Genomic DNA, 12,686 nt, shown 5'->3' with positions numbered 1-12,686 from the left:
ATCTCATCATACTGCTCAGAACAGCATGCAATTTAAAAATATGTAAATTGTTTATTTCTGGAATTTTCCATTTAATGTTTTTGGACTGCAGTTAACCACTGGTAGCTGAGATTGCAGGAAGCCAAACCTTGGATAAGGGTAGGCTACTGTACTTTGTTAGTTTTCCATGGATAATTGTTAGCTAATGATTTCTCAGGAAGTTTAGTCAATACTATTTAATGATTCACTATTGAATTTTGTAGATATTTTGGCTAATTTCACTTTTTAAAAAGATTCAGTTTCTTAATTTTCATAAGTTGTAATATGGACATTAGGTACATGGACTTATATTTTGCTTTTAAATTAATCATGAAATGTATAAAATATTATAAAAATAGCACAATTTGAAAATTCCAGTATTGATTTTTATAGTAAATATTGGCTTCTTTTCCTCCTGAACAGGTCATTATCCAACTTTTAGAGGTGATGGATCATCTGCATAGAGGGGAATTGGTTGCTGCAATACTCCATAACCGGTATATTTATGGAAACAGTTTACCTTATAAGTTATATAATGTCTTTCCTACCTATTTATATACCTAACATAAGCAAGTAGTCAATAAATATTTTTTGAATAATTGGCATAAAATAATAAGTATCTATTGTTTGAGTGAATTAGAGAATGACTGAGTTACAAAGAAATGGAACAAAGAGGATGTTAGTGAGAGTGTGTTCTGATCTAATAAAAAATAGAGAATATAAGTAGAAAATATAATTGATAAAAATTGTGAACACCTAGGATAGTTAATGGAGATACTGATTTGAATTCATAGTTTTAAAAGCATATCTGTGAATAAATGCAGTCATCCACAGCTTAAGAATAGATGTTTCAACAATGAATTATTTACCTCTCTCACCCCCTTTTTTTAGAGACAGGGTCTCACTCTGTCACCCAGGCTGGAGTACAGTGGTGTGACCACAGCTCACTGCAGCCTCTTGAACTCCTGGGCTCAAGCAGTTCTTCTACCTGAACCTTCTGAGTAGCTAGGGGTATAGGCATATGCCACCATGCCTGGCTAATTTAAACAAAAATTTTGTAGAGACAAAGTCTCACTATGTTGCCCAGACTGGTCTTGAAGTCCTGGCCTCATGCTATTCTCCCACCTTGGTCTCCCAAAGTGCTGGGATTAGAGGCGTGAGCTACTGTGTCTGGCCTCAACGATGAATTTTTAAAAACAGGATTACTCTGTTACTGCATGTACATGTCTGTTATTTAAAAATCCAGTTGATCTATAAGTTTCAATGTAGTAGTAAATACATGTAGTTTTTGTTCTTCCATTCTTGTGATACTTCACTTAAAAGGATGGTCTCCAGTTACAACCAGGTTGTTACAAAAGGTATTAGTTCACCATTTTTTTATGGCTGAGGAACACTCCATGGTATACATATACCACATTTTATTTATCCACTCATGTATTGATGGGCACTTGGATTATTTCCACATCTTTGTGATTGTAAATTGTGCTGCTGTAACCATGCCAAAACTTTTGTACCCCCATAATATTCTGAAATAAAAAATAAATAAAGTTACTAGCTTCATAAAAAAAAGTCCAGTTGAAACTTTATCAGGGAGTGCCCTCTATTTAAAGCTTCTTTTGACAATTTGGAATTTTAAATTCATGGTTTTAAGAAACACAACTTTGTTTTGCAGGTGTGACAGAGTATCTTTTATTGCCAATAGCTTGATTGTACAGTTTGGGTGAAGCATTTGGAATAGTATGTTAGAGTTGTCTGTATCCTGGCTCTGATGGTTACTAGCAATGTAGTCTTGGGCAAGTTACTTAACTGTTCTCTACCTCAACTTCCTCATCTATGAAAGGGGGTCAATAATAGTACCTACATTGCAGGATTGTTGTGAGAATTAAATAAGTGTATAGTATGGTATATGCGTGTATGTATCCAAGTGTGAGTGAGCTTGGTAAATAGTAAGTGGTATATAAGTTCTATTATTATTGAAATGTAAATGTGAGATTTTAATTATTTTGAAAATGGAGTATTTGTGTTTCCTAATCCTGAGATATTTATTAGTAAAATACAGGTAAAAATACATGTGTGTTTTAAAAGAAAAAGAAAAGGTAGGAAAGGTTGAGGTAGGAAGGGAACATATATAAAGTCAGCGTTATTTGGCAGATACCATAGAAGGAATTTTACATAATAATACTATTAAAGAAATACCTTATGAAATGAAGGATACATGTTTTTTGTTGGAATGTATATAATAGTTCCCCCTTATCCTTAGGGGACACCTTCCAATACCCTTCAGTGGAAGCCTGAAATCGTGGATAGTTCTGAGCCTGATTGCAATCAACCAGAATATGTTTCTGTTCATGTCTTCCACTCACAAATTTAATATTTTTCCATCAATTTTTAAAAAATACTTTTTAAGAGACAGGATCTTGCTTTTTTACCCTGGCTGGCCTCAAACTCCTGGGCTCAAGCAATCCCCAAGCCTCTTGAGTACCTGTGGCTATAGGCAAAACCCACCACACTCAAGTTGCCTTCCATCTTAACTAAGCACTTGTGCACTGTGGCAGTAACTTTGCAGTTTGAGGTTTGACACTGTAACTAGCACAAAGTTCTTTGTCCTTCTTCACAAATTTATGGACGGAAGACTTGTTCTTACCATGGATCTTAGCAACCTCTGCATTCCATTTTTTCTTTCCTTAGGTTGAGAACTTTCACCTTTTCACTTACGGCTTCTCCTTGGCATATCTAAATCACAAGCACCACTACTCATGCATTTTGAGGCTATTAAGTAAAATAAAGGTTACTTGAATATAAGCTCTGCAATACTATGATAATCAGTCTGATAACCGAGATAGCTACTAAGTGACTAATGGGTAGGTAGTGTAGACAAAGGGACAATTCATGTCCCGGGTGTGTTCCAGCAGGACGGTGTGAGATTTCATCACACTACTCAGAATGTCATGCATTTAAAAACTCATGAATTATTTATTTCTGGAATTTTCTATTTAATATTTTCAGGCTATGATTGGTCATGGCAACTGAAACCAGAGAATGTGAAACCTTAGATAAGGGTCAGGGGGACTACTGTACTGTCATTTGGGCAAGGCTGGGACACTGACCTTAGGGACTATAAGATAGACTGGTTCAGAGATAAAGAATGGAGGGAAAACATAGCAGGAATAATGTGTGGCCATGTATAATGAAAACGGGAGCAGATGGGGAGATGTTGAAATTATAGCTTCATGTATCAGTATTTCATTCATTTTATTGCTGTATAATAGTCCATTGTTTAAATATACCACAATTTATTTATCCATTTTCCTGTCAATAGTCATTTAAGTTGCATCTAGTATTTATCTATTAAGAATAAAACTGTTATTGATATTTTTGTGTAAATTGTTTTTGTACGCATTTACTCATTTTGTTTGGATATACAGTATACCAGGAGTAAAATTGCTGAGACATAGGGTAAGCAAATAAATATATATATATATATATACACACACACACACACACATACATCTATATCTATATCTACATCTCTCTCTCTCTAAACTACCGAATGCTTTCCTAAAGTGGTTGTACCACTTTATACCCTCACCAATAATAAGTCAGAATCTTTACTAACTCTTCATATTGTTAGCCTGGAGGTTACACATCTCAGGATGTGTAGTGGTTCCTCATTATGGCTTTCACGTTGCATTTTCCTTATGTGTAATGATATGACTATGTTTTCATATATTCATTAGATATTTGGATATATTTTTTTTCAGCATATTATGGGGGTAAAATATTTAGGTTATGTATATTGCCTTTGCCCCTCTCCTCCCTGAGTCAGAGCTTCAAGTGTGTCCATCCCCCAGACAGTGCGTATCACACTCAATATGTATGTATATACCCATCCCCACCTCTCCCCTCCCATCTGATCAACACACAATAAATGTTATTCCTACATGTGCATGTAGGTGTTGATCAGTTAAAACCAATTTGATGGTGAGTACATGTGGTGCTTATTTTTCTATTCTTGGGATACTTCACTTAGTAGAATGGGTTCCAGCTCTATCCAGGAAAATACAAGAGGTGCTAGATCACCATTGTTTCTTATAGCTGAATAGTATTCCATGGTATACATATATCACATATTATTAATCCACTCATGTATTGATGGACACTTGGGTTGTTTCTACATCTTTACAATTATTAATTGTCCTGCTATAAACATTCGAGTGCAGGTGTCTTTTTTATAGAATGTCTTTTGTTATTTTGGGTAGATGCCCAGTAGTGGGATTGCTGGATCAAATGGTAGACCTACTTGTATCTCTTTGAGGTATTGCAATATTGCTTTCCACAGAAGTTGCACTAGTTTGCAGTCCCACCAGCAGTGTACTAGTGTTCCTATCTCTCCACATCCATGCCAAAATTTATTGCTTGGGGACTTTTTGAAAAGGCTATTCTCGCATTTATCTGATGATTATACATGTTGAGCATTTTTTCATATGTTTGTTGGACATTATTCTGTCTTCTTTTGAAAAACTTCTGTTCATGTCCTTTGCCCACTTTTGGATAGGGCTCTTTGATTTTTTCTTGCTGATTTTCCTGAGTTCTGAATAGATTCTAGTTATCAGCCCTTTATCAGATGTGTAGCATGCGAAAATTTTCTCCCATTCTGTAGGTTGTCTCTTTGCTCTCATGATAGTTTCTTGGGCTGTTCAGAAGTTGTTTAATTTGATCAGGGGCCTTTTATTTATTTATGTTTTGTTGCTGTGATTGCCTTTGGGATCTTCTTCCTAAATTCTTTGCCTAGGCTAATGTCTAGAAGAGTATTTCCAATATTTTCCTCTAGAATTATTGTTTTGCACCTTAGGTTTAAGTCTGTTACCCAGCGTGAGTTGATTTTTGTGAGAGGTGTTAGGTGTGGATCCTGTTTCAGTCTTCTACATGTGACAGTCCAGTTTTCCCAGCACCGTTTATTGAATAAGGATTCTTTTTCCCAGTGTATGTTTTTGTCTGTTTTGTCAAAGATTAGATGTCCATATGAGGCTGGTTTTATATCTGGGTTCTGAGTTCTGTTCCACTGGTCAGTGTCCACCTGTTCTTCTGCCAGTTCCAAGCTGTATTAATTACTCTAGACTTGAGGTATAGTTTGAAGTCTGGTAAATTGATGCTTCCCATTTTGTTCTTATTGCCTAGGATTTATTTTGCTATACGGGGTCTTCTCTGATTCCATACGAAATGTAAAATTATTTTTTCTGTATCTGTGAAACATGATGTTTGTATTTTAATAGGGATTGCATTGAGTCTGTAGATCACTTTGGGTAGTGTAGACATTTTAACAATGTTGATTCTGCCGACCCAGGAGCATGGTATGGTTTTTCACCTGTTTATGTCTTCTATTTTCTTCCTCAGTGTTTCATAGTTCTCATTGTAGAGGCCTCTTACGTACTTAGTTAAATATATTCCTAGGTACTTTATTTTCTTTGTTGGTATTATGAAGGGTATTGAGTCTTTGATTTGGTTCTCAGTTTGACTGTTATTGGCATATATGAATGCCTCTGATTTGTGTGTATTGATTTTGTATCCTGAGACTTTACTGAATTCTTTTATCAATTCCAGGTGTCTCTTGGTTGAATCCTTGAGGTTTTCTAGATATAATATCATATCATCAGCAAAGAGTGAGAGTTTGATATTTCTGCCCCCATTTGTGCACCCTTAATTCCCCTCTCTTGTCTAATTGCTCTAGCAAGGACTTCCAGCACTATGTTGAATAGAAGCGGAGATAGTAGGCACCCTTGTCTGGTTCCAGTTCTATGTAGGAATGCTTTCAGTTTTTCCCCATTCAGTATGATGTTGGCTGTGGATTTGTCATATATGCCTTGTATCATTTTTAGGTAAGCCCTGTTTATCCCTATTTTGTTTAGCGTTCTTATCATAAAAGGGGGTTAAATTTTGTCAAATGCTTTTTCTGCATCTATTGGGAGGATCATATGGTCTTTGCTTTTGCTTCTGTTTATGTGGTAAATTGAATTTATAGATTTGTGTATGTTGAACCATCCCTGTATCTCTGGGATGAATTCTAATTGGTCTTGATAAGCACCTGGATTATATTCTTAATAAGCACCTGGATTCGATTAGCTAGGATTTTCTTGAAAATTTTTGCATCTATATTCATAAGGGATATTGGTTTGTACTTTTTTTGTTGCGTCCTTTTGTGGTTTTGGTATCAGGGTTATGTTGACTTCATAAAATATGTTGGGAAGGATTCCATCCTTCTCAATGTTGTGGAATAATTTCTTCAGGATAGGCAGCATTTCTTCTTTGTAGGTGTGATAAAATTTTGCTGTAAAACCATGTGGTCCAGTACTTGTCTTTTTAGGAAGGTTTTTTTATTGCTGTTTCAATTTCAGTACTTGATATTGGTCTGTTCAGGAATTCTATTTCTTTCCCTTTGAGCCTAGGGAGGCTGTATGTTTCTAAAAATTTGTCCATTTCCTCCACATTTTCCAGTTTGTGTGTGTAAAGGTTTTGGTAGCATTCATACGTGATATCTTGTATCTCCATGTCATCAGTTGTAATTTCTCATTTTTTTTTTTGTTGTTGTTGTTTCTGATGGAGCTTATTAGGGATTTTTCTTTTCTGCTCCTTATTAGTCTAGCCAAAGGCGTGTCAATTTTGTTTACTTTTTCAAAGAACGATCTTTTTGTTTTATTAATCTTCTGTATAGTTTTCTTCTTGTCAATTTCATTTAGTTCTGATATGATCTTGTTAATTTCACTTCTGCTTGGTTTGTAGTTGGTCTGTGCTTCTTTTTCTAGCTATTTGAGTCAATTCATTAGGTTGTCTATTTGTGATACTTCTGTCTTTTTGATATAAGCATTTATGGAAACAAACTTTCCTCTCAGGACTGCTTTAGCTCTGTTCCACAGATTTTGATAACTTGTGTCTCCTTTGTTATTTAGTTCAAAGAATCTTTTGATTTCCACCTGGATTTACCCATTCATGAAGTAATCGTTGAGCAGAAGGCTGTTTAGTTTCCATGACTTTGTGTAGAAATGAGAGTTTCTGTTAGGGTTGATTTCTCCTTTTATTCCACTGTGGTATGAGAGGATACATGGTATAATTTCTAATTTTTAAATTTTTTTGAGACATGCTTTGTGTCCTAGGATATGGTCAATCTTAGAGAATGTCCCATGAGCTGATGAGAAGAACATATATTCAGTGGTTTTTGGGCAGAATGTCCTGTAAATGTCAGTCAGGCCTATTTGTTCTAGGGTTCTATTTATGTCCATTATTTCTTTGTTAATTTTCTATTTGGAGCATTTGTCCTGTGCTGCCGGCAAAGTGTTGAAGTTTCCGGCTATTATGGTGTTGCTGTTTATCAATTTTTTTAGCTCAATTAGAGTTTGCTTTATGAATCTGGGTGCACCTAAGTTGGATGCATACATATTTAGAATTGTTATGTCTTCTTGTTGAACTGTACCCTTCACCATTATTTAGTGATTTCTTTGTCTTTCATTACTGTTGTTGATTTAAAAGCTAGGTTATATGAAATCAAAACTGCCACACCAGCCTTCTTTTGGCTTCCATTTACTCAAAACAGGATTTCCACCCCTTTACCTTGAGTCTAAATGCATCCTTGCAGGTTAGATGTGTTTCCTGAAGACAACAGATACTTGGCTTGTATTTTTTATCCATTTGGCCAGCCTATGTCTCTTGAGTGGGGAGTTCAAGCCATTCACATTTATGGTGAGAACTGATAGGTGGGGAAAATTTCTGTTCATCCTATTGGGCTGAGGTTTGTTGCTTTGTTTTGTCTTTTGAGCCATTGTGGTATCTAGCCTTTGATCTTGAGCTTTTGAGTGGTTTTACATTTGTGAGTGTTTATTGTGCTGATCCATGTGTAACTGTGTTTTGAGTACTTCTTGGAGGGCTGGTCTTGTCTTGGTGAATTCCCTCAGTCTTTGTTTATCTGATTATGTCTCTATTTCTCGTTCATATTCAAAACTTATTTTATAGGGTACAAGATTCTAAGCTGGGCATTTTCTGTTTCAGAAGAGTTAGAATGGGGCCCCAGTCTCTTCTTGTTTGTAAGGTTTCAGTTGAGAAGTCTGGCATTATTCGGATGGGCTTTCCTTTATATGTTACTTGTTTCTTTCACCTTACAGCTTGTAGAGGGGCCTCTGTAGTGTAATTTGGTCAGTTTTATGATTGCATGTTGTGGTCTCTTCCTGTTTGCAAATGAATCTCCCAGTGGTCTTTTGAACTTCTTGTAACTGGATATCTAATTTTTTAGCAAGGCCCGGGAAATTTTCCTCTAGTATATCTTCAAAAAGCTTATCCAACCCTTGTGTGTTTTCTTCTTCACTCTCAGAGATGTGCATAACTGTCACATTAGGCTTCTTAACATAATCCCACATTTCTTGTAGGCTCTGCTTTTTTCTCTTATTCTCTGTTCTATTTTTGTGACTGACTTTACTTAATTGGAAGTTGTTGTCTTCAATCCCTGAGATTGTTTCTTCTCTTTGATCTATCCTGTTCTTGAAACTTTCTACTATGTTTTGTAGTTCTCTGAATAGATTTTTCATTTCCAGGCATTTGTTTTCATTTTTTATTACTATTTCAATTTCTTTAGTGAATTTTCTTCCAAGTCCTGGATATTTTTGTGTGTGTGGTTTCTTTGTGTTGGTTATCTATTTTTTTCTTTCATTTCATTTAGTTTTTCTATAATCCATGTTTAAAATTCTTCTTCTGTCATTTTAGTGTTCTGTATTTGGTTAACGTCCACTGCTAGAGAGTTAATGTTTCTCTTCAAGGGTGTGCTTTCCATTTGATTCTTCATGCTTCCAGAGTTCTTTCACTGAGTCCTTCCCATCTGGATCAGCCGTTGCTTCCCACCTTTCTGTTTTCATTTGTAATGTGACATGCTTTGTGTAGGCTCTGTTCCAGGAGATGCTGTAGGAATAAGGCAGATTGCAGCTGCTGCTTACCAGCCTAGATGTGTGCGCTTCTATGGTTGCTTGATCTGCCGCTAGGGGGAGCTGCTAATATGTTGTTCAGGGTTCTTGTACCACAGTTAGGAGGCTGCTTCTGATGGGAGGCTTTACTTGGGGAGCCTGTTTTGGCCTCCTGCGAGGATTTTTGCTCCCTGACCACGGACCCCACTGTTGGCAGCTGACCGGAGGTGGAAATCCAGCCCCAGAGTTATGATCCTACTAGATGACCTAAACCTGTCTGATGAGCAAAGTCACTGGGCTGTCAGCTATGTCAGCTATTGATCTGCACCAAGACCTTGTGAATTCATGCTAGTCGCAGAAGGAAAGTAGCTTTTCTTTTTTTACTCTATCTCCAGGGGTGAATCGTACCACTTTTGGTGCAAAAGATCCTGGCTATCAGGAGGGTGTGGTGCCCCAGTCCATGCAGCACCCCAGCGCCTATAAGTCCTGCAGGCATTAGCCTCCCACAACTAGGGAAGTATTCAGAGTTCACCCATCAAAACGGGCCTGGCTAGTTGACTATAGGTCATATAAGGGCGGAGCTTTTCGCAAGAGTCCCCGGACTGGGGAAAGGGAGCTGCCCAACACCATATCACACCACAGCAGCTAGGTTGTGAATCCTGAAAATGGTGTCTGTCTGCCTGCAGAGCACTAGCACTGGACTGCGACTGTTCAGAAGTTGGCTGGTGCCGGGTCAGGGAGCTGAGTCATCAGAATGCCCTGTTGTTTCTTTTATGTCACCCTCCCACAATTTCATGTCTGTCCAGCAGGAGCTCTCACTTTTTCTGACCCACCCTGAGTGGACCTATTCTCTCACAGTGGTTTCCATGTTAGAATCCTCTACTTAGTGTTCACTTCCGTTGATCTGGCCCCGCTGGGTGCCAGAGGCAAGTTTCTTGTCTCCTAACTACCTTCAGCAGTAGCTCAGACCATTTCCTCCCCTGCCCAGTGCAGTCCTGGCACAGAGCTCTGGGGAGTTCAAGATGATGCTTCCCGCTATCGTCTCCTCTCCACAGAGCCCCATGTCTCCTGCTGTGTTTTTATACCAACTTCAGGCAGGTCCCTGTCTGAGTGGGTGCGGAGGTCATTCAGGAAGCAAGACATTCTCCTGTGGGTCTGATGCCACTTCACTTGCTGGCTAGGCGGGCACAGCCGTCCCACGCTCTATTCTCTATTGTTTGTCTCGCAGTCTCCAGGTTTTGATATCCTGTCTCCTGTTCACTTTTTCTTCCCCCTGTTTTGTGTCCCACGCTGATTCTCTGCCAATTCTTGTGGGGGAGCTATCCACTCATGTATAGTAGGCCTAGATCTACGCCTCTTTCTCTGGGAGCAGGAATCTAGGAAGTTAGCTTTACTCTGCCATTTTTGTCTCCTGATATTTGGAGCATATTTTTGAAGCATATGTTTCACATCTTTTGTCCATTTAAAAATGGGTTGATGTTTTATCTTGATTTTTAGGAGTTTTTAATTTACTCTGGATATTTAGGTACATGCACTGTGAATATTTGCTTCCAATCTTTGGCTTGCCTCTCCCTTTCCTATTTGTGTCTTTTGATGAACAGTAGTTTTTTAAAAATGAAGTTCGATTTATCATTTTTTTCCTTTAATTCTTAGTGCTTTTTGCACCTGGCCCAAGAAATCTTTGCCCTCCCAAATTTTAGGCTTTCTTCAAAAAGTTCCAGTATTTTAGCCCTCACATTATATGTGCATTCCTGTGCAGAAACCAAAGAAATGACCTTAGTGCCTAAATTTCACATAGAATCTGAATAATTTATATGAGCACTTTATAAAAGAAAACTCTCTTTGTGCTGATAGTTCTAAGTTAATTCTTTTGTGAATGGCAAGGTGACTAGATGGTAACTTGAGCTACATCTGGCATGGCAAAGAGAACTAGTGTTTTAAGTCCTAGTTTTTAATACAGTGATTTTTGATTTTCTTCTTTTATTATCTTTCTTATTATAGATAAGATCCCTTTGAAAGAAACAGTTATTTCTGATTCTAAATAAACTGATTCAGAGCATAGAACAGGATGGAAAATAGCTGAATTCATTTTATGATGCTGCATAATTCAGATATCAAAATGTGAGAAAAATATTTCTTGCATGGACACACAGATTATGGATCTATTTCAAATTCTAAAACCAAACACATTCAGAAATATATGAATTAACTCTTTGTGACTAAGAAAGTTTTATCCCAGCATGGGAATGGTTTAATATCACGAAAGTTATTCGTATAATGCATCCTATCAATAGATCTCATAAGAGAAAATTTTCAAATAAATGCTGAAGGTGCTTGAAAAACTTAAATGCCCATTTTAAGAATAAAAAAGAACTCTTAAAAGTTAGTGATAGGAACTTGCTCTCATGACAGGAAAATTAATTATCTCTCTGAAACCAACAATCCAGCATTGTATTTAATGGTAAAATATAAGATTTGTTCCATACGCAGCAATAAAGCAAGGATACCCACAATCACCATTATTTAATATATATTTATAAATGCTGGCTGATGTCAAAAAGGCCTAATTAATGTAAAGAATGAGACACAAGTATTAATATTTAGAAGATAAATGGTGCCAGGAAAACTGGATATCCACATGCAAAAGAATGAATGTGGACTTTTATCTTGTACCATACATAAAAACCCCCCAAAACTCCAAGTGGATTAGAGACCTAAATGGATTAAAGACATAAATGTAAAATCTGAAAGCAGGGAACTTCTAGAAAACATAGAGAAAAGGCTCCTTGATATTGGCCTTGGGAATGATTTTTTTTGATATCACAACAAAAGCACAAGCAACAGAAGCAAAAATAAACAAGTTGGGACTACATAAAATTCTTTTGCATGTGAAGAAAACCATTAACAAAATGAAAGACAGCCTAAGGATTGGGAGAAAGTATTTGCAAGCCATAAATCTGATAAGGAGTTAATATTCAAAATATATAAGGATCTCACACAATTCAGTAGCAAAAATGAAAAAAAAAAAAACCCACACACACAATGTAAAAATGGGCAAAGGAACAGGGTAGACTTTTTTCAAAGAAGACATACAGATGGCCAACAAGCATATGTAAAGGTGCTCAACATCACTAATCATCAGGGAAATGCAAATCAAACCACAATGAGTTATTACTTCACACCTGTAAGGATGGCCATTATAAAAAAGACAAAGAATAACAAGTGTTGGCAAGGATGTAGAGAAGGTACCCTTGCATATTGTTGGTGGGAATGTAAAATGGCGCAGCCATTATGGAAAGCAATATCAAAATTCATTATAAAACTAAGTTCAGAAGTACCATAGAACTCAGCAATCCCACTTTTGGGTGTATATACAAGGGAAATGAAATCAGCATCTTGTTGAGATCTCTGCCCTCTCATGTTCATTGCAGCATTATTCACAATAGCCAAGATGTGGAAACAATCGTAAATGGATGACTGGATAAAGAAATTGTGATATATATATATATATATATATATATATATACACACAATGATATATTATTCAGTCTTACAAAAGGAGGAGATAATTGCCATTTTCAACAACATGGATGAACTTGGATGGCATTATCCTTAGTGAAATAAGGCAAACGGGAAAGAAAAGTACTATATGATCTCATCTATGTGGAATTTTAAAAATGCTGAATAAATAGAAAGGTGGTTGTCAAGGGAGAGGAGTGGGAAGAAATA

General features: G+C 36.8%; 1 protein-coding gene across 2 annotated transcripts in view; it reads left to right on the top strand.

The window, feature by feature from the left end:
* Positions 1–12,686, top strand: part of KLHL13 (kelch like family member 13) — a 184,427-nt gene that overhangs the window by 67,728 nt on the left and 104,013 nt on the right. For both annotated transcript variants that reach the window (XM_012791028.2, XM_012791022.2), the window contains exon 2: positions 442–515. In XM_012791028.2, coding sequence (XP_012646482.1) covers positions 466–515 — 50 coding nt within the window. In that variant the 5' untranslated portion in view covers positions 442–465. The remainder of the gene's footprint in view (positions 1–441; positions 516–12,686) is intronic.

The sequence above is a fragment of the Microcebus murinus genome, chromosome X (genome assembly GCF_040939455.1).
Source record: "Microcebus murinus isolate Inina chromosome X, M.murinus_Inina_mat1.0, whole genome shotgun sequence".
Classification (NCBI taxonomy): Eukaryota; Metazoa; Chordata; class Mammalia; order Primates; family Cheirogaleidae; genus Microcebus; species Microcebus murinus.
Note: the sequence above shows the minus strand (reverse complement) of the source record. Positions and strands in the feature narration are given on the sequence as shown.